Source organism: Cynocephalus volans, chromosome 10 (assembly GCF_027409185.1).
Source record: "Cynocephalus volans isolate mCynVol1 chromosome 10, mCynVol1.pri, whole genome shotgun sequence".
Classification (NCBI taxonomy): Eukaryota; Metazoa; Chordata; class Mammalia; order Dermoptera; family Cynocephalidae; genus Cynocephalus; species Cynocephalus volans.
In genome coordinates, this window is record NC_084469.1 from 15,063,371 (window position 1) to 15,086,212 (window position 22,842).

At 49.0% G+C, this 22,842-nt stretch overlaps 1 protein-coding gene across 9 annotated transcripts in view; it reads left to right on the forward strand.

Annotated features, from left to right (window-relative positions):
* MSI2 (musashi RNA binding protein 2) overlaps nucleotides 1–22,842 on the forward strand; it is a 380,675-nt gene that overhangs the window by 288,285 nt on the left and 69,548 nt on the right. For all 9 annotated transcript variants that reach the window (XM_063113166.1, XM_063113164.1, XM_063113163.1 and 6 more), the window contains exon 8: nucleotides 14,986–15,068. In XM_063113166.1, coding sequence (XP_062969236.1) covers nucleotides 14,986–15,068 — 83 coding nt within the window. The remainder of the gene's footprint in view (nucleotides 1–14,985; nucleotides 15,069–22,842) is intronic.

Here is a 22,842-nt window from a genome sequence, read left to right on the forward strand (position 1 = left end):
GGAACAGGGGTACGGATTCTGTTCTCTCTATTCCCACTTGGGCCTGGCAGAGGCTGGTCTGCATTGATCATTTTTTGTTTTCCCTTAGCTCTGATTTTTGTATCCGGCTGTAGCTAAGTGAACCCATTTGTCACCACCCTCACAGTTTGCTTTGGCCCTGCCCTTCACTTCCTCTGGGAAGGGTGCCTGCCCAGCCAAAGTGTACTCATGAAGGCTGGGGTAGCACCTGTTTGCATCTCCTCACTGCTTTCACATTGCTGACCTTGGGCTTCCCTTGACCCCACTTCTGACTGCAGGACTTGCCTGGCCCCCAGCTTCCAGGAAACCCCAGGTGAGGCCTCATCCCCCAACACCTGGCCCTTTTCCCCCCCAGCCTGCTGTGGCTCATGCAGTCCCAGTTTCCAGCGTTGGACTTGTGTGCTGCCTGGCCAGGCAGACTGTTTTATTATGAAGCGTGAAGAATTGGGAGCACCACCATCAGACCAGGCTAAAGCAATTTGGATGGCTCGGGAAAGAAAAGATGTTTAGTGCATTTCATGCCTGGATACCTCTGTAATTCCCAGGACAGGGTGGGAAGAGGTTTAAGTAAACCCCTCTGGCCTGGGAATTTTGTGATGAGGCTTCCATTGGAGATGACAGCAACATGAGTCTAAATACACTTCCAGATCTCTTGGCTTTGGCACTTTAGGGCAGAGCCCACTGGAGCCCAGACTACTGTACTCAACATTTATTGATAGCTAAAGAATTTTCGAGTCTCCTCTGGTGGCCCACTTATTCCAAGCAATATTGAGTACAGAATCCTTATTTGAAAACTACAAACTTGTGCAGGCATGGTAACGGTAGCTCACATGGTCTCATTTAATCCTCACTCCAGCCCTGTGACATTGGCATCTTTATTCCTATTTTACAGGCAGGAGGCAGGGCCAGGCAGGCTAATTGCTTGCCCCAAATCACAGAGCCAGTACACAGCGCAATGCGATTTCTACCACATCCTCAGACTCAAGGCTCAAACCCTCCCCGTGGTCCACAGGCTCTCATTGGTCTGCCTTTTAAAAATGTGTTGTTGCTTTCTCTTCCTCCCCACCCAGACCCTTCCATGTGGGCCCTTTTGGGTTTCTGAGTTGGCTGCACTGAGTGCTGTTAGATCTTAGAATAATTTCCTTTAAAAAAAAAAAAATAGATCTTGAGTCACTATCTCTTGGGCTTCTCCCAGACATGCTCTTAGAACCTGCAGAGGGGCTTAGGGTAAACCCCAAGGAACACTCGTGTCCCTGCTGCAAATTCCCAGGGATGCCCACCAACAACCGTCTCCACCCCACTGAAGAGCTGGTGAAATTGAACCTAATGCTCCGCGAATGTATTAATCCTCCTTTCTGTTAATTAACAATATGATAAAACCGGCATTTCTAAGTCATCACTTAACACATGTTTTAGCAATTATGTACTTAGTGGTTTGGATTCAGAATGCTAATAGAATACAATTTTAGTGGAGATAACAATGCTATGGAAAATTTATTGAGAAGAGTCCAGGTGTAGCTGCCGTTAATGCACAGGAGGCAGGGGGTCTCAGTTTGAAGGGTAACCCCCTCAAATGCCTTGTAAGCACTCTTTGCCGCTCAGCCAGGAGGACCCAGGAGATCCTGGAATTGACTGCTTCTTGACTCCCATGAACTTCTCATCCAAAGGTCCCTTCTTGGGTGTGGGGAGGGGTCCACACCAGCTGGCCATCTCACTGCAGGTGCCTGCTCTTACCCTGCCCACTGCTTTTACCAGTCTCTGTGACTAAGGGATGACTTCAAAACCAGAGTTCATGACATACAGTCCCACTTTCTCCTAGAGCAGGAGTCTCCAAATTTTTTAAATTGTTCAGGAAAAAGATTAGCATGCACTCCCAATATATCTTATCTAATTTTCAATGTATATACATGTACTCTTATGTTAATGTATCATGTATATTTTTAAATCCACATTTAATAAGAATATAATAGGATACATTTGAAATAAGCCATATTTAGAATTTTATTAATTAATAATTAAAGTGATATTTTTCGTGAGAGCGATGTAATTGAATATGCTGCTTTTTAAAAAATTCTTGATTTAACATTTTGTGATCCAGCCCTAAAGATTGGATTCTAAGTTTAGTTTATTTTCATACTTGCTTTTAATGCCTGGTATAACTGAAAAATACACCTCACAAGATACACAGATCCCAGTGGAAGAAGCACAGTTCACTGTGCTGACTAATTTTTCAATCCCATCCTCCAATTATGCAAAGGATTTTGTTGAAATTCAGCTTGTAAATTTCCATCTTCCCTGATGTCAATCAGTTCTTCATGCAAACTAATCAAGTGTTGCATTTTTATATTTTTAACAAATGGGTTCAAAATCCACTGAAATGTTCATTTTTTAAAATGAGCCTTTACCCATTCTGTTTATAGGTTTTAAAAGTGTACAGATACAAGAGTTTTGGTAGATGACCTAGTTACATCATTTTTAGCAACAAAATCACATAACAATAGAAATATTTTCCAAATGTTTGCTTTCCAAGGGCTTCCTCTACAGCAACAGTTTCTGTTGAAAAGCAGGTTCTTTCTCACTCCCATGGCTGCCGCTTTTGCCATCCGATCAGAACAGGTTTTGGGGGTATGATGTGGCTGGTGAGGTGTCTCGCAAAGGGTAAGGAAAGGGTCAGTGGTCATTTTCTTGTTGGTGGCATGTACTTAGGCATCATTAGTATTACCTCCAAACCCCGTTTACTTTGTGAGGGTTGATTTACTTAAAGCCAGATCGCGTAGCTACACGTCCATTCAGTGGTCACGGGTAAACGCACTAGGTACCAGCTCTGCTTGCTGCAGGTGAATAGGTGAGGGGCCATTCTGGCCTTGTCCCCGTCCCAGCATTTCCTCTTTTCCTTCAGCAGCTTATAAAATACTAAGATAAGTGTCTCTCTGACCTAGGGACACTTAAGGGCACCAGGATCGTTCAGTCCATGTGTTAAACACTAGCGAAGCTTAAATTATTTTTTGATGAAAAATAAATAAAAATTAGGCATTATACCTTTTCCTTCCCCTAATGTTTCTTAACCTTAACTGTACATCTGAATCACGTGGGGAGATTTGAAAGCATACAAATGCTGGGGTGCTACCCCAGACATAACTCAATTCTGAGGATGGGGCTAGGACATCAGCATTTAAAAGTGATTCTGAAGTAAGAATCGCTGTTCCAGACCCATACTTTTTAAATTTTAATTTGCATAAAAATCACCTGGGGAACTTGTTAAAATGCAGGTTTGGGTTAGTGGGTCTGGGGTGGGGCCTGAGATGCTGCATTTCCAACTTGTTCCCAGGCCGTGCTGACGCTGCTGGTTGGTGGAAAGCCCTGAGCAGCGAACCTCTACGCTGTGCCTTCCTCGCCCCATGGCCTCCCCTCCACCTTCCCTCTCCCCACCCCAGGTCTTATCTGGGGGAGTCGGGGAGCTGCCACCCCAGCATGGCTGCCTGGGCTGCTGGTCTCAGCTTCTCAGAGAGACCTGGTCTCCAGATGTTAAAAACAGTTCCTTAACTGCCAAAAAAATAAAGTAAAATAGGCCAGACCCCACCCCACGATGACTAAGCATGCATATTGCATACAAACCACTTGAAGAGGCACCCAATGGGCAGCCCACAGACTCCAGGCAGGCTTGCTGGCCACACAGCCAGTGGGGTCATGGAGATGCCAACAGAAATGACCCCTCTACCCCAGGGGCCAAGGGAGCAGCGGGCATCAAGCCAGGGCTCTGTCAGTTGGGACTATTCTGAAACCATACCTCATAATAAAAGTCATATAATTTGTGGCAGTGCTGAAAACCTGCTTCCAAGTAGTGGTTTTTTGATGGATTCTTGGAGCCTTATCTGCAGCTGGTAACCATTCCCCAAGAGTTTGTTAGAGGCGAGGCGAGTGGGCATCTTGAGATGGCCACGGGGGAGGCTGAGTGAGGGTGGCGGGCCAGCGTGTCCCACTCAGCCAAGCGCATCAAAGATTAGTAGATGATTTTATTTTATTTATTTATTTTTTTTATCTAAACAGGTACAGTCTTTTAAAGTAACAAGATGACCCAGGAATGTGCAGTGTGACATATTTTGCCTCTCCCTGTCCTGAATCTTGTTCCCACAGTGGTAGTTGGTAAAGTACAGTGGACATCTCCCCAACAGACTTGTCAAGTGAATTTTAATAAGCAAGGCTTCAGGCGGAGGCAGAAATAAGCATGAGTTAGAGGCAGAGGCTGGGATGGGGAGAGGCCATAACAAGTCTGATTTGATTGGTGGAAGTGGGTAGCTAACCCCTCAAGGGTAAAAAGTGTTTTCAAGCAATCCTCCTGGCTGGTGAGGTGTATTTTATTATTTCTGTCTCACAAAAGAGGATACTGTGGGTCATAGTGGTTGAATAACCTGCCCAGAGTCATGAGGCAGTCGTTGCTGGAGCCGGGATTTGAGCCCAAATCTGCCTGGCTCTAAAATCCAAGCCCTTCTTCACCACCCCCTTAGCAAGGTCACTAAGTAGTTTGAAACTCCCTCTAACCTTCCAGGTTGCTTACTGCATGGGTGAGGCAGGACAATGAGTGTCAGAAAAGGTGACAGATTTGAAACCCACTCTTTAGGGGAATGGCTGGAGGTACCAATCCAAATACACCTCTTTAGGGAGGAGCTTCCAGCCAGTGCCCCATCTCCCCTGAGCTCAGAAAGCCCTGGGATTGAAGAGCCTTGAAGGCCACACTCCTGCAGGTAGAGCCCGTCAAAGCCGCCCCAGGCTCTGTGGTTTCCAGAGCAGATGCAGAGGCAGCGCGTTCTCGTGCCCTTGCTCCAGCTGTGCGCACGACCTCAGCCTCCTCCGCCCCGCTGGGCACGCGCTGCAGTCCTGGCACCTTCTGCCGGGGTCCTGATCCGAGCCAGTTGTCTAGCGATTTAATTTGGTGAATTTACCACTGCGTCCCAGAGTTTATATTGGCACTTAACAGCAGTAATATGTGTCTCTCTCGCCAAGAACTGACTATTTTCCCGACCAAGATGGAACACCACACACAAAAAATAGGTTTGTGAACTAATCTGCTGCCCTGACAAGTGTCATTCACAGAATCACTGCTATAGAGCGCACTCAGAATTAAATGAGGTTGGGGTTGTCTGGCCTGGATCACAGGTGCTTTTTCCCTCTCAGTTAACAAGAGTCTGGGATGAGACACCCTTTCCCTGCAGCCGCAGGCTTTTTCAAATCACACTATCAGTATTCATGGCAGATTCCTCTCTTAGAAAAATGATTGGGGATGGTTGGAGGTCTCTCTCTTTCTCTCTCTCCCCCTCCGCCCCTCTGAATCTTTCTCTTTCCCTTCCATTCTCTCTTTTTTTCCTCTCTAACCTCCCTCTCTTCCTTCCTGGGTGGTTTTTCTCAGGACCTTCACCCCCACCCTTCTGTCCTCACTCTTACATTGCACAGCTCTCCATACACCCATGTAATTTCACAGGCTCAGGGAGGCTCCCTACCAGTTAAAAAATACCTCCCAGCACCTGAGTGCCTGTTTGAAATTCTGATGTAGAATTTAATAGCTTTTGCATAAGGGTTTGATTCACGTAAACTGCCAATACCTCCAGGAGTGGAAGTGAGATCTGTCATTTACACTTTAGTATGAATTGGTTTCTGAGCCCGGGAGATAGCAGCTTTGTCTCCCAGATCTATTTGGATAAGGACTGCCCGTGAAAGGGATATCTGAGGCTTCTTAGAAACAGCTTTAGTTGCCAGCTTCATGTGAGAAACATCCTAAAAATTCTCTTTCCCATGGAAAGATCTAGATTTTCTTTTACCAAATGGTTTCTACTCAGCTTGTCCTGAATTGGGCAACGTAGGGCAGAGTCCAACTTGTGTGGACATCAGAATTACCAGAGACCCAGGTAAAAATGCAGATTCTTGGGCCACACCCACAGAGACCACTTTAGGAGCTGGGCAGAGCCCAGGGATCTGCATTTATAACAAGCCATCCCCAATCAGAAGCCACTGCTGCAGGACCACACCCAGAAACCCTGGTTCAGGAGCACACTTGGTTTTCATTCCCAGCTTGGTTTATGGTCTAGAAGTGTCCATAAATGGTCCTGAGGTTATGGTGGCCATGTGAAAAAATGACTTGTAACTAAAGCCTAATGAAACACTTGCTGGTTCATGGTTTGCGTCTGACTTTTAGAAGGTCTATCCTCACATTTCAAGGTCAGGTGTTGGCCAGAGCAAAGCACCTTTCCAGTTGGGAAACTGGTTCTCCTCCGGCAAATGCCACCAATGTAGCCCAGTATTAATTTAGGGAATTCAGTCTTGTGCACTTCCACGGGACTAGATTGGAAATCTGATAGTCGCCGTTTCCGTTATCTGATCCTTCGCACACTTGAGATCGCTGCCACCCGCCTCCCTGGACCCAACTACCCCCAGCCCCCAAAGGTGGCTGGAGGGGCGCAGGTGTGAGCTGGCCCACTAAGGCACTTTTCCCCTCCTGATTAAGTGGTGTGTGGGAGTAAAGGAGACCTGTGTTGATTCACACCAGTCTCTGCCTTGCCTGTGCACGAGCCACTTGTAATTCCCCACAGCCCCAGCCAGCTCTGCAAGGCAGAAAGAAATATGACCAGGCAAGTTGAGAAAATAAATTAAACTAAGTGTCAACTTTTCTTGTTTCTCTCCTCATTATTAAGAGATGGAATGGGGCTCGTTTATCAAGCAGGGGGAGAAATTAATTGACACGGCTTTAATATCATGATGTCTGGCGTGTCTGGTCACATTCCTTCATTTTTTGGAAAGGCATTTTATTATAGTTTACAGCAACCAGCTGCCAAACTACTGGTGTAAACGAGGAAGCAGGTGCATGAAGGATGCCACAGTGAAGGGGCTGCGATGCCACCCTGAAGGGGACGCGATGCCACCCTGAAGGGGACATGGCAGGGAGGGAGAGCCAAGTCAGAGGGTCCCCGAAAAGAGGCCACTTGCTGGCTTGGGGCAGGGAGGAGGAGGGCTGTGCTTCGAGGGCTTGTCCACAGACCCCTTGAATCCATCACAGGTTTGTTTGCTGGCCATGGGGGAGGGTGGTAAGCAAGCGTCCCCTCTGATGGCCTCCTGGACTTGGAAGTCTTTGTTCCAACACCAGCTTCATTCAGCCCTGAGGCTGAGTCCTGTCTGCAGCCCGGGTCAGCATGCCTGCCCCTGTTCTTTGTTCTTAATAAGGCCAGGGAAGTGAGCGCTTCTCTGTTTATCCCTCCAGGGCGGCTGACTCATCTGAGAGCCAGTTTGCTACACGAACTCTCTCTCTAGCATCTGCTTGGTAACCCAGCTCCGTTTCAGGCAGGTCTGCAGTTGGGGTCTGGAAAGGTTCAGAGAAGTCCCTCACCCTGTGCTCATCCTAGGATAGACTGTTTTAGGAGATATGCTCGTTGTTTTTCTGTAAAAAAAAAAAAAAAAAAAAAAAAAAATCCTCTCTGTTGTCTATCTCTGAAAACCCCGATATCCCCTTACCTGCCTCTATGTTTAAGGAGTGAGATGTGCCAGGCTGTGAGGAAGCAAGCCGGCAGCTGGAGAGGATCGTCCCATCTTCCTGCACTCCAGCCTTGCCCTCCCCTGCTGGCGGAGGGGCTCTTGCCCATTTCGTGGGTGTTCTTGCAGGAAAACATGATGGGGCAGGGCTCTGGAGCCAGGTTGTGGGACAAGGTCAGCATCCACGAGTTTGGAATAGCCCACCTTTCTATGAAGAGAGTGGGCTGCTGTGGAGTGAACATGGGCCCCCACCTGGGCCTCAGTCCTTCATCTATAAAGTGGGAACAATCGTTCCTACTCCACGCAGGGGGCAGGGGGTGAAGACCAAGTTAAAGAATGGCTGCTCAGTAAGTATAGATAAGCTTTCTCTTTTAAAAATTTTTATTAGAATGTGGACCAATAATACATAACTGCCTTTGGGATGCCAGACATGAGCTATCACTGAAGGAATCCCATCTCTGGATATATTACCATTTGGGTGTGAAAACAGACGCAGCCCAGCTGTCCCCCACCCCTTCCCCAGTGTGGTGCCTGATGCCTGAAAATGCTCAGGAAACTGTAATGGAAACTCGGGTTGGATTTCACTGATTCAGGGTATTGTGCAGTGAGTATCCCAAAGTGGCAATCAATAATTGGAAACATCATTCCTTTTGGAAAGGCAGCTTGTTTTTTTGTTGGAGCATATCGATCTTCTGAGTTATATTTTTCCTCGGGCAAACCCAGGCCATGTGAAGCCCCCAGCCCTGCCACGCAGCCATGCGTGCTGCTCTTCTCTCCTGCTCTTCTTGCCGATGGGCCTGGTGTGGCCTCAGACCTTCTCCATTTGGGGTTACAGGGCAACTGATTTGCCCAACCTGCTGTAGCCCATGGAGGTGGCCCAGAAATGTTCCACGCTCAGGATGGGGGCCAGCCCGAGCTGAAATGCTGCTACCAGACCTGCAGCCAGCTGGGGTTGACTGTGATGAAGCAGGCAGACCACCATTCCTCACTGCCCAGGCTCCCCGCTCACCCTCTCTGAGCCACATGGCCACCAAATCCATCTTTGAACATTTACTAATCCAAGGAGGACTCTGACGCCCTGCTCCAGAGAAGTAGGTGGGGTCGTGAGAGTACAACTCTTGCTCTGGTTTAGCAGCCGTGTCACTACAGACCAGTCACTTAACTGTGCAGAACAGGTGAGCAAAATGACAGTAGTGGATCCTGCCCTCCTCTCATGGGGCTGCCTTGGGGACCAGTAGGATGGTGTTGGAGAAGCATTTTCAAAGCAGAAAGTGCTCCCACGTCTGAATCCAAGAGATTCATATGAATGCTGGAAAAAACTCACAGATATTGCTGCTTTTCCCACCACTGGGTCATTAGCAAGAAAGGGCGGTTGCATGAGTTATAAATATTCTTATGTGCACATACCTTAAATTCCTCATGGGATACTCAGAATACATGTGACAATCTGGGTTTTTTTGTCCCTTTTTTCACCCTTCATTAGTCAGTGTGTTAACTCATGACTTGCATTGATTTCCACTGAAGACACATTACGCACCACGTGATTGCCTATCAGTGTTCTTTGGCCTGTATGATAAGAGAAGAAAATTATTTTTGAGGTTAGGAAGAGGCTGTTCCCCCCTTTCCCTCCCTGACCTAAAAAAAAATTCTCTGTGAGTTAACTGTCATGTTCCTCCATGACTGCCTTTGGAGCAGGTCATTTTAATTTTGAAGTATCTTGTTTTCTGATTTCTGTTCTCTTTTTCTGAGAGTGTGTTTTTTATAGACTTGTATTGTTCAGATGAATATTCAGTTTTGTTCATTTGAATAAAAGATAAAATAAAATAATAAATGCTTATCTCTTAAATAGAGCTTACTTGTAAGTTTCCAATAATAGCTTCATTCAAGAGAATGGTACAGTTTCATTTTTAACTGCTCCCTGTCAACTGCTACCCTCTTTATGTCCATTTTTTTTTTTTTTGTCTTTTTCATGACCGGCACTCAGCCAGTGAGTGCACCGGCCATTCCTATATAGGATCCGAACCCACGGCGGGAGCGTCGCTGTGCTCCCAGCACCGCACTCTCCCGAGTGCGCCACGGGCTCGGCCCTTTATGTCCATTTTTAAATCCTTTTGTGTTTGGGGTGAACCTGCCCTCCACCTTCTTTGTCCCAGCTTTGCTGACCCGTGGAGCTCTCAGAAGTGTGGGGTGCAGTTAAGGTTGGTGCTTTATGACAGACTGGGCTGAGCAGGTGCCATTTTGCTTGTGACAGGTAAGAAGGGTTTCTTCGGTGAACTAGTCTGTTGTCCTCACAGTGTGGGCCCTTCGACACCCCTCACCCTCCATTGTCCGTCCCTGGGGCTCCTCTCCATTGTGAACAGTGGCTTGAGTGAGGTGATGCACCTAACAGGGAGTTCTCTGGCTCCAGGGTGGGGCCATAGGGCCTAGCAAGATGAGAAAGGGAGAGAGGGTTGTTCCCAGGGGCTCCCCAAAGGGCCCCGATGGAGTGCGAGCCCTCGTAGACTCACTGTGGATCAGAGGCCTCACCACGGCAGGCGTGGAACCCCTTGGTTCTGCCTGCTTCTTCTGCAGGCCCAGAGAGGCAAGGGACTCTCCAGGGGCACATAGCTCATTGTCTGGCTCCTGAGTTTGAACGAGGGTCATCGTGCATTGGCTTTACCCAGCTGCTGTGCCTCAGTTTGATGAGATTTCCTGAGGCTCCATTTCTGATTCTCTGAGGGGCCCTCTTTTAGGAAAATGGGAGGGAAATAATCACCACTTCCGGCCCCCAGCCTTCCTGAGCCTTGTGTTCAAACCACACACCCAGCAGATTGCTCAAAAGACTGTGCTGCTGAGTGAAAAACACCAGACGCAGGAGAACAGGACATAGATTCCACTTACAGGAGGTCCCTACAATAGGCAAATTCATAGAGAAGAAGTAAAATAGAGGTTACCAGGGGCTGGGGAAGAAGAAGATGGAGATTTATTGTTTAATGAGTACAGAATTTCAATTTGGGAAAACGAAAAAGTTCTGGAGCTGGATAGTGGTGATGGCTGCGCGACATCGTGAGTGTATTTAATGCCGCTGGATTGTTATTCTATTTCAAAAAAAAAGAAAAAGGTTATAATGCCAAAAAGGATTTTTCCCACCCACCCCCCTATTCCTCCCAAATTTCTGACCCTGTCGTTTTTGTCCTTCACTCCTCCGTTTAATTTATTTCGGGAGTTGTTCACCACCAAGTGACTAATTTGTTGTAAATGATAATGCACATGTGAGATAAAAAATGATTATACGTTAAGGAATAACATTTATTGATAATTAAGTGTTTCACTGCTTCTTTGCTTTCCCCAAATGGAATAAATAAATATTTTCGACATAATCAAGTTTGTTTTTCTGCTCGGGCCAGACAGACAGGAAGGTTGAAGCGATATAGATCTTTTAAATACTGCAAATGAGTCTTGACAGTGCTGAATTGTTAGGCATCCAGGGTGCACAGGCTTGAAATCCAGGCTCTCTCCCTTAATCAGGAAAATCATTTTTGTGATACTCGCACTTCGAGTCCTGTGGGGTTAGGGAGAGGACCAGCAGCGAGAATATCAGAGTCAGAATTTGAAATGATGCAGTGAGCCCTGCCCCCACCCTTCCCGGTGCAACACTCTGCATTTTAATTCCATCTCCTAGTGTGATCGCCTTCTCCCAGTCTCTGAGTGGGGGTGGGGTGGGGGTGGGCAATTGGGGCAGCAGACAGTCCTGAATGGTACGGAGCCTGGAGTTTAAACAATGATTTGCACAGTGGACCAGGAAGGAGTTGGGTTGCAGCAGAAAAGCAGCTGCCATGGCAGGGAACTCAACCTTGGCCCCTGTGGTGACCTGACTCACCCTGGCATCTCTCCAGGATCAAGTACATATGCCTAAGCAGCAAGGTAGCTTTAAACCACACTGTCCTCTGGCTCGTGGAGCAGTGCCCTTCACTGGTGCTGACTGCGTGCTCTTTCCTGCCAGTCAGGATGGGCTTTCCTCGCTTGTCTGCTCTCCCTCCTCTTACCTGGAGTGGTGTGATCGGCCAAGTCAGCAGGCCTGGCTGGACGACGTAGTGTAGTGTGTGGCCCACCTGTGTGGGGGCGGCTGAAACCTGTGACCTCACCATATTAGTTTCCTGTGGCTGCCATAACAAATTACTGCAAACAACAAACCTATTCTTTCACAGTTCTGCAGGCCAGCTCAGTACTCCCTCCCAAGGTTCTGGGGGACAGTCTTTTCTTGCCTCTCCCAGCTTCTGGTGGCTCCAGGTATTCCTTAGTTTATGGCTACAAAACTGTTCTCTGCCTACCTTTGTCTCCACGTGGCCTTCTTCTCTGTGTTTCTGTGTCTCAGATCTCCCTCTCTTTTCTCTTTTAAGGACACCTGTCATTGGATTTAAGGTCCCCCCTAAATCCAGGATAATCTCATCTAAGATCCTTAACTTAATTACATTTGCAAAACCCTTTTTCCACATAAGGTCACATTCCTAGGTTCCGGGGTTTAGGACATATATTTGGAAGGCTGCTGCTCAACCCACTACACTCACCCTAATTAGCAGTGAAGTCCCCTAAAATCTGCCCCACCCTGACTTGTTTTATTTGCAAGGTGCCTTTGCTTGGGAACAGGCCAGCAGGGCGGCCTTCAAAGGCAGACGAGTCTCAAAGTGACCCAAAGGCTGGAAGTGACGTCTGTGAGGGAAGGGTGAGATCTGTACCCAAGAGAGGCTCTCCCTGAGTGGGGTCGTCTGACTTGTGCCTTTTGGGGAGTGAATGGCTTAAGGAGAGGGACGCTGTCTTGTCGATCTCATCTTCTCAGTGCCTAGCACAGGCGGGAGCCGGTGAACGCAGCAGGAAAGCCAGAATCAGTCCTGAGGCAAAACAGCGACTCAAGTGGGTTAGCGAGATGCTGAGACCCTGGAGGAGCAGAAATGGCTCAGTCGGTCATCCGCTCAGCACTGAGTGTGTGTTAGGGGCTCTGTTTCATCCTGGGGACTAGGGCATCATCCTAGAGAACGAGGCCTCAGCCCTGCCTTCGTCCAGCACATTCTGGCCCTCCCTCCGCTGTGGACCATTGGAAGGGCGCTGGGTCTTAATCCCTTCTTATGGGTTCAGATCGGGGCTCTAGAAGCGTGGGCAGGACAAAGGAGATTGACCAGAAAGATGCAGGGCCCCGCCTGGGTGGGAGTTTTAACCTGATGCTTTTGAGGCCCCTCCCGGTCTGGGCTTCCTGAGACATACCTCAGTAGGATGTGCTGAACATCCCTGGGAAACTGAAATGCTTGAAGGAGAGAGTGGGGTGCAAATACCCCAAAGCCCAAAGAGAAGTGGCTACGGGACTGCCTGTGGGTCTCATCCAACTGTGTAGTAATCAAAGGGACCAAGGGCCAAGGACAAGGAGACCCCCAAAGAGAGGGAACTGGATGGCACGGTAGCTTTCTCTCCAGAGACCTAGTGGACAGAGGGGAGCATTGTGTAAACCTGGTGAAAGGTTTTTCCTTGGGCCTCATTTCAAACAGCATGTCACTGTGTCTGATACCTGATTCAGGCCTCAGAGGTAACTGAGAACCCAGCTTTACCAGATGACACGGAGAAACTTGTCAGCTTTGAGCCCCTGCAGCACATGCTTGTGTCCCCCTTGTGGTATGTCTGACATTGCCTTATGTGCTTGTAATGGGCTGGGCTGTATATACCAGGAACACTGGCCCAGTATTTGGTGTGTGGTAATGAATGACGAATTATAAAGATCAAAATTGAGGTTTGGGTGGTGGTCCTAGCCTTCTATTTTACTGGAAATTGTTTGAGAGCAGGGAGTGGCCTTTTTCATTTTTTTCCAGAAGAATCTGTTAGACCTTGCAGGAGCTATGATGTAGGAGCTCCATGTTCCCTGGCATTACTTAGAAAATGGTGGTGTGAGAGGTGGATATATGAGAACCAGAAGAGACTTGAGAAATTCCCTCTCTACCTTGGGCTGTCAAGACCCAAAGTAGACACAGAAAGTTGAAAAGGAACCATCTGTATTTTACTCATTGACAAGAAACACTAATTATCGTAATACAAAAACAGCCATTCTGATTTTTGTCTTCTCACAATTCTGGAGGCTGGAAGTCTGAGATCCCAGTGCCAGCATGGTTGGTTCTGGTCAGGGCTCGCTTCCTGGTTTGCAGACAGCCACCTTCTCATTGTATCTGCACATGGCAGAGAGAGAAAAAGTAAGCTGTCTCGTGTCTTTTTATAAGGGCACTGATCCCATTCATGAAGGCTGGAGCTCATGACCTCATTACCTCTCAAAGGCCCCACATCCTAATACCAATGCATTGGGAGTTAGGATTTCAACATATTCTGGGTGGACACAAATATTTACTCCATAGCAGAGCCTTGTGAGTCCTGATTTGGGTTGTGACCCAAGGTGTGGGACCCAGCGTCCAGTACTATGGCCTTAATTTATAGGTGCAAAAACTTGAGGCTCAGCGAGGGGGAGGGGCTCCCCAGGACTATAGTAAATTAGATACACAGAACTAGAGCCCGGTCTCCTGCCCCCTCATAGTGCATCTGCACCCACTGCCTGTTCCCTTGCTGTTAGTTATTGCTAACATTGCAGCTGCGTTCCATGCAAGGGGGGTGCGATGCAGCGAGTGGGGTCATGTGGTGAAGCAGTGCTTACTGAGAGGGGTCACAGATGGGGCCACATGCTGGAAACGCTGTCGGAGGCGGGAGGAGAAGAAAGGAAGGGGCAGGAGGGTGGGGAGAAGCGCTCAGGATGCTGAGCGGTGGTTGCCTGCCAACATTCTTCAGTGTGGCTTGTCTAGCAAAGCCGGCCTCCAGCCGAGTAAATACAGTGGATAGCTGACGGGCTGACAGCAGGCATCAAACAGTCTTAAACTGCCCCAAATCCGCAGCGCTTTTGAAGCAGCACTAGAAAAAGGATGCCTGCGCAGAACAGAGGCCTGAAACTTTTAATAGTTTCTTCCAGGCCTCAGGATGTCCTGATGAGGTATTAGAGGAAGTAATTCAGGAAGAAAAGGACAAATAACCACCTCCGTCTGGAGGCCGACCCGAGGGCTGGCCGTTGCAGAGCACGGAAAGGGCAAGCGTGGCCCCGCAGCCATCCGCAGCGCTCTCCTTAGCCCACCCACCTGCCACCATGGAGAGCCGCAGGGCTCTGACCCTGGTAAATAACAGACAAGTAAATTTCTTGTTTGCTCCAGGGCACATGTAAACCACACCGTGCCCACTGCGTGTGGGTGAAATCATTAACTTTTCCTCGCTGTTGGAAGGGTGCTGGGTACAAATTAGAAATCATTGCCTCAACCTCAAGGCCCTCCCAGGAACCTGCCCACCTACCCCCCGGATCAGGAGCCTGTCGGGATTGCAGGAAAGCAGAGAAAAACAAGAGTCCTGCCACAACTGAACTCACCCGTTCTCTCTGTATTTTCTTTCCCTTTTTTCCTTCAGGGTTCGGCTTTGTCACTTTTGAGAATGAAGATGTTGTGGAGAAAGTCTGTGAGATTCATTTCCATGAAATCAATAATAAGATGGTAAGTGTGTAGGGGTTGTGCTGTAATGGGATTCCTGCTTTCCCCATCTGAACAGACTGCTCCAGCCCCCCCCCTCGTCAAGCTTGGAGGTGGGCAGGGGTGGGCATGGAGTCTAGACTCTCAGGGTCAGCCCTGTGAATGGTCGTGGTTGTTTAGGACAGGGCTTGACAAGCTCTTTTTATAAAGGGCCAAACAGTAAATATTTTCAGCTGTGCGGGCCATGCAACCGACTGTCATAACTGCTCTGCTGTTGTAGCACGAAAGCATCCATAGACAACGTATACCTAAATGAAGGGGCTGTGTTTCAATAACTCTTTGTTTATGGACACTAAAATTTGAATTTCATATCATTTTCACATATCACAAAACATTGTTATTTTTTAACCACGTAAAAATGTAAAAAACATCCTTAACCCTTGGACTTTACAAAAGCAGGCAGTGGGGCTGGATTTGGCCTATGGGCTGTGGTTCACCAACCCCTGGCTTAGGATATGCTTTTGTTGTTTGGCTTTTGAGGGGTATATCCTAGATATGAAGTTTACCACATTAAACTACAGATCCTTCTTGACTTACAATGCGGTTATGTCTGGATAGACCCATGGTAAAGTAGAAAAATCATTAAGTCATACCATCGTAAGTTGGGGACCATCTGTATTTCTCTTTTTGGGCCCTGCTGGGTAATTAACACATTTCCCCCTTGCAATCAATTACTTTCTACCCTCATGATCAGCTGTTTCCTTCCCTCCCTTTGGCTCTTTAAAGTTCCATTTCCTGCCAAGGCAGCCTCAAGAGGAAGGGAGGTTGGGTTATTGGAAGTTAGGGGAGCCAGGTAGGCCGCCCAGAGAAAATGGCCACCAGAGGGCGCCATACCACATGCAGCCTGTGCACGCTCCCTTGAAGTCTCAGAACTCGTTTCATCCAATTGGGGGGTTAGGGGGGTGGGTAGAATCCCCTTCTTTGTTTTTGGTTCCAGAAAAATGGGAGCTCAGCAGGTGTTTCTGAAGCCATCAGCAGGTCCTTCGGAGCAAAAACATTTTGGTTGGCCAGCAGAGCATCCAGCCCCAAGAGAAGAGAGAGGGCAGATTTGTGTTTCAGTCACAGCTGTAACTTTGATATTTTCTTCCTTTTGTCAAAACATTCCTTGCTTCTGAAACATGCATTCAGATATGCATTGTATATTGGTCTGATATGTGTTCACCAACTTTAAATTCAATAATAGAGCTTTTAGTGTGGATAAGATCAAAGCAATCTGCTTAGCATGTGGTGCTACAGGCCTGATTCAATATTTGACTTGCTAATTTTTTCCCAGGGCACTAAAATAATATTGTTCATATTGTTCCTAGCCATCATATGCATCTGAAATGAAAATACCCTCTTTCTTTGCATACTCTATGTTGGATGCATCAGCTCAGGCATTAAAATGGTACAAGGGAGATAAGTGTATAGGAATAACACAGTCCCCTCATAGACTCTCTCTGTCCCCCAAATGTCGGTGCCTTCCAGTTGTACTTCTCTCTCTCTCTCTCTGTAGGTTACTACTTGCTATTTTTAAAACTAGAGACAGGGACTTAAATGAAACCTGCATCTAGTGCCCAGATGCATTGTTTATCCTAGCCAGAGCATGCTATTGACAGACTCTGCCAAAGGCTGCTGGGCAGCAGGGAATAGGAGAGGCAGCAGAGAGTCCTGGCAGATGCCGTTCTGGCCTGCCAGGACTTAATGGTTCATCAGAAAAGACCCCATGTAGAGTGGCAAGAGACCGTACCGTGTGTCGCCTGGAATGCATATGTGTAGCCCATCCCTACTGACAGACTTTGAAACAAGCCTGAGACACAGGTGAGCAAGAGCAAATATCCTCCTCACTGTTCTAGTGGGGAAACTGAGGCTTGGGGGATATGCCTCAGGGCTATAGTGAAGGAGCATAGGTCTTGAGCTTACTGGCTGCCAGATGAACTGTGTAGGCAGTTGTTGGAGTTTAGTTGTGGGAGGGTGAATTCCCAGATGATCCACAGGGTAATCGAGAAGTAGAGTTTCAGCCCCAGAAAGCAACCCCTTAGGCTGGCTTGAAGCCAGAGAGATTTGCTGCCATTTTCCCCAGTTGTTTCACATCTGCTGCCTTCTCTTCCACCCAGGTGAGGTTGACTGTGGCAGGTGCAGGTAACTGGTTAGGGGGTGTAAGGGTTTCTGTTTTCTTTTGAATCTGGAGCTAGTGCTTGTTCTTTAAGAGAATAAGAAAAAGTGGAAGTAGATAAAGGGCAGGGGGCAGAACGGTTAGGATCACAGACTTTGGAGGTGTTGGTCCAGGTTCCCATCCCAGTTCCACTAGTTAGCAGCTCCCAGGGGAGGAGCTGAGAGGTACTGGGACAGGACCTTGAGGTAGGTTCCTGCACCTCAGTGAACTCCAGTAAAACAGGGCTGTGACTCCTCGTTGGATCGCTGGAGATTGGGTGAGATACTGTGAGTAAGGGGCACAGCACGGACTTGATAAAGGTTAGCTCTCGCCATTGTCCACGTCACTGTCATTGAAAGGTCTCCCTCCAGCCAGCCTCCCTTCTCTGAGAAAGGTGGAATTTAAAGGGTGTTGGTAGAGGAGTCTGAATTCTGAATAGCTTTGGATTCTGTGATACTGGCTTCTAGTTCTGAGGCCCAAAGAAAAGGAAATGAATTTAAACTGTGCTGTGGACAGAATTCAGATGAGAGATCCAGAAAGGCTTTGAGAACTCAGACTGCCAAGCAGGAACAGGGACAGTTGTTAGAATGTACATAGGGGTATTTTGTAAACCAGACTGTGCTTGGAAACTGCAAAGACCAATCTCCTCGGAGCCTCGCTGTCTCTTGCAGCAGGAACCGGCTAATAGCTGCACCCTCCTGTATGTGCCTAGAGCTACAATTTTCTCATAGTCACAGATAAGAAAGGTGTTACCACGAATTAGACACAGAGATAGGACTTGAATCCAGGCCTTCTGATTCAATCTCGTGTGCCTGGTACTTAGTAGACCCTACATAAATAATTGTTGTATGAATAAAGGACTTAGTGAGGGACCACGTGACTAAGGCACATCATAGTTCCCAAAGCCATTTCCTATCTCATTGGTGAATCTCATGAGCATTTTTTAAAATGAGGGCCCTTGTCCACCATTCAGGAGAGCCAGCAGCAGGCATGAGCATGTGTGCCTGCAGAGGACTAGGACAGCTGTCTCCCGGAAGCTGAGATCACAGGAACCTTCCCCCTCGCTCCTATACAGGCCCTGGCTTAAGGAGATCATCTCCAGGGAGCAGGTAGGGGAATGGCCAGAAAGACCTTATGTGACACCTTCTCACACAGAGATCCCACAGCTAACATTTTGGGGTGTGAACTACATACTCTGCCAAACACTGTTTTTATGCATCTTATCTCATTGGGTTATCACACACATGCTGATGTGGGTACTAAACATTATCCCCATTTTACAGATAGGCAAGGTGAGGCAGAGAGAGGTTAAGCGACTTGCCCAAGGTCACACCATCAGCAAGTGGCAACCCCAGAATTCAAGCCCAGAAAGCTATACTCCAGGGCTCATGTCTCTAACCCATGAGGCTATACCTCCCCTCCGGGTTGAAAGGGACATCGAGCTGGGCTACAGGCCTTCCAATGCCACTGACCACCCCTTCCCAGTCAGCTGTATTGTGGCCCCTGTGGTTCCGTGTTCTCCTAAGGGGAGGGCGGAGGAGACCGGCTCACTCAGGGCCAGATTCCCAGCTAGGGAGAAGGGCCACACTCGGGTCTCTGTCAGCCATGGATCAGCAGGGCTTTTTCTGTACTGCCCCAGAGGCGGGCGAGTAAGGGGCATGGGTGGGGGCTGGCTGCCACCCAAGTTCAGGGCTAAAACCACAAGAGCTGAGTCTCAGCCCCTTTTCCCATTATGGCTTGGGCCAGAGGGAAAGGTAAATGTGGCGTTTTATCAATAAACACACACAAATGCAAGCATGAGCCACCTCATGACCCTCTGGAGAGGGGCTTCTCTCTGGCCACTCTGCGAGCCCCAGCGCGGGTACAGCTAATAATGCCTCCCGCTGTGTGCCCCTGATTGAAGCAGCCCCTGAGCAGCAGGGACACTTGCTTGATTAGTCACCAGAGCCCAGTCTCTGAGCGGCCTCCTGACGAGCCAGGCAGCTGCGGGGAGGGAGGTGGGAATTGACAAAGAGTCAGCTCCAGGCTTCCTCAGAGGCCTGGCACAGCCCCCACCTCTAATGGTGTCAGGGAGGTGATGCCACCCTCGTTGGGTGAGAACTTGGGGTGCAATGTGAACAGTGGGATGAGGGCATCCCACGCTTGAACCTCTCCCCACACCTGATCCAGCAGAGGGAATCGTGTTTCCAGGTGCTGTGGCAGCACTTTACATTCAAATCATCTCCTTTCATCTTCAGTGTCCTGAGTGGGGGTCCTTATATCCATTTTACAGAGGGAGCCACTAGAACTCAGAGCCGTGAAGGGACTGCCATGGTGTGACAGTTCTAAGTGGCCTAGCTGGGATTTGAACCAGTGTCATTCCAACTCCAAACCTTGTGTGCTTCCCACTACACCCTGCTGCCAGCTTAGGCAAACCTGATAATATCTGAAAAGTCTGGATTTACATGACTGGTGAATATAAGGAAGAGTTTTTATTTGTTTTATACAAGGACTACTATAGGATTCCTTTAAAGCGTCCTTTTTCTTATTTAAGATGATCGCATTTACAAAAAATCTGCTAAGCAACTTGTGGGTCCACCTAGTTTGGTTGTCTGTTGTTTTAGAATGGAAGGAGGTCTGGACCCTGGTAATCAAGGCATGGCATGTGTGCCAGCAACCTTGGCACCTCGGGGAGCTGGCTAGGAATGCAGCATGTCAGGTCCCACCCCAGACCTGCCGAATCGGGATCTGCATGCTGCCAAATCCCGGGTGATTTGTGTGCACTTTAAAGTCTAAGACATGCCAGGCGAGGATTACTGCTAATGACAGATAATGTGGGAGTCGTGGGTCATAAATCGTCCATCCAGCTGCAGAAGGATGGGACCTGGGAGTGGAGACCATGGAACCAGTGAGACGAGCCTGGCTGGGCCTGGCACCCAGACCCTCAGGCCACCACCCCACTCTCTCTTTATGGTCAGAGAGAGACCAGATTTCCCAGAGGAAGCTCTCAGTGCCAGGGACTTCACTGCCCTTCCTCATGCCCATCCCATTTGAGCATTGATTGTAGAAGGTGTGGGAGGCGTATCCATCAGGTGGAGGGCTGTTTCCTCCTGAATGAGGTGCACCTGTCCTCATCCCCATGCCGGGACCTGCTGGTCATTGAGAGACACTGAGAGTTTTGGAACCCAAGCCTGAATCCCAGGTCCGCCACTGGTGATTCTGTGATGTGACCTGTGTGTGCCTGTTTCCTCTGTAAAATGGGAAGGGTTGAAGATCGTTGCCTTTTGCAGCTTCTGTACAGCCCCAGTTCAGTTCCTGGCCCTGGGAGGTCTCTACCTTTTCTGCTGGAGGGTGTGTAATTTGGTAGTCTTGAAAGAATCAGCTCTCCTGAAAGCCCCCTTGGTGACTGCAAGTTTCTTCCATTTGGCCTAAACGAGGGGCCAACACACTTTCTGCAGAAGGCCAGATAGTAAATATTTGAGGCTTTGAGGGCCATACAGTCCCTGTCCCATCTGTTCAGTTCTGCCATTGTAGCACAAACACAGTCACAGACAGTACATAAATGAACGGGCATGGCTCTGTGTGAATAAAACCTTGGTGGTAGCTGGATTTGGCCTACTGGCCATAGTTTGGCACCTCCCATCCTAAACTAACTTCACTCAGAGCAGGCCCGGTCAGGATGCTGCTGTCTCAAGGGCCTGACGAAAAGCTTTAGCCAAGTGGTCAGCCAGGTTCACTATTGAGTCGGCATTTTATTAGTCAGAGGCAGAGCAGAAAGGAGCGACCCCAGACAGACACTGGGGTTTGTCTTAGCAGCCTACAGGAAGAATCAGGAATCAGCCTACAGGAAGAATTAGGGGGAGCCCCCAGGCCTTAAGTGGGGGGGAGTGAAGCGATGGTCAGAGCAGGGCGCCGTCAACCCGAGAGGCCTTCCTGGCAGAGGGTACCACCAGCCCTCCCTGCTGAACGTCCCACAGTGCACTGCTGTTTACCAGGTGGCTTAACTTCTGTGCTTCAGCTGCCTGGCTCCCCCTCCTGCAGAACGGGTCATGAGGTTGCCCACCTGAGAAAGTGCTGTGACTTAGGACTTGTTAAGGGTCTGGAACAGAGCCAGACCATAGCACATCCTATCACAGTGGTAGATCTTTTTACTGTTACCATCATCATCATCATTCTTAGAATCATTTTTATTGAGCAAATATAGAATCATCAAGTAAGGAGGTCCTTGATGGATTATAAGAAGATGGTAAAATGCAGGTGTTCGGGACTGGGCAGGACTGGGTCCTGAGTCTCCTGGCCAGGGAGGCAGAGTGTGAGGTGGGCACTCTCGGTGCCTCTGGTGGTCCCAGGAGGGGGAAGGCAGACATCCTACAGAGCAGAGAAGGAGGAGTCCAGATGTGGTGCTCTAGGTCCCAGAAAAGCCAAGTCAGACCCTTCAGCTGAATCACCCTGTGGGCAAGTTCCGAAAAACCCACTTCTAAGAGCAGAGCCTGGTGAGATCTCAAGCCTGCCACCTTTCAGCCCATGGCACACCTGGAGGATTGATCCTAAGAGCAGGGCTTCTGGGGAGGGAAGAACAGGAGGAGGAGAGAGGAAGAGAGTCCTGAGATGACCTCGAGGACTCAGGGCTGTGGTGCTGGGGCAAGGCCATCCACGAGGCCATCCCCTGGCTAGGGTGGGCATCTGGGCCCTGCCACCTGGCAGCGTGACCAGCGACTGGGCTTGTGTCCCCTCCCTCCAGCTGCTCCTCCTCAGCCCTGAAGACTGAGAGATGGGTCGGGAGCCAACCCAGAAGTAGTGGTGGGGGGCGGGGGTAATGTGGATGGAATTAACCAGGCTTCTGTGTTCACGATCCTATTTGTAGCATCATTCTCCGTCGTAAGCTAATTTTAGCCATCCATTCTGCTTCTGTTGCCATTTATAAAATGAGAATGTCAAATGCAATATTAAACAAGCAGGATGAAGGCAAAAAAGGGAAATGCCAGAGAGGCATTTAATAAATGAATCTCATGTTTGCGTGGGAGAGGAGCGAGCCTGCCCCCCACGCTCACACACGCACGCATGCACATGGCGTTTGTGTACAGCTCTGTTACCGACAGCTGAGCAGCTTGTGTGTTGGGGGAGGCCGGGGAGGAGGGGCAGGGCAGAGGGAGGCCGGGTGGTGCGGTGGTACATGCTTGTTGCTCTTTGGCCAGAAGTCATTTGGCTGCAGGGAGGCGGCCTCCCAGTTGCTGAGTCCTGGCTCATTTGCCCTTCATCTGTCCTCTGACAAGGTCAGTGCAGGGAGGGGGAGGAGGGGGCGTGTCCTCCTCAGGATCTTTGTACCCAGCACCTCTGGGCTTTCTATGCAGGCTGCTGTCAGCGCCCCACCCCCTTCCACCCCCCACAGGGGAGCATGGAGACCAGAAGGGGCTGCCCCCCTTGATCTGCCCCTTCCCTGGGGCCTGAGACTTTTGTCACCAGTTCTTCCTTTGACGTCTTCTCTTGGCTGCTCTGCCCGACATCCAGGGAGGCTCAAACTACGCCTTTCATTTTCTCTCTTTTAAATAAATGAAGTTCGGCTGCATGCAGGATCTCTGGCCAAGCCCACCATGGTCTGGGGTGAGCACCCACTCAGCCCCATGG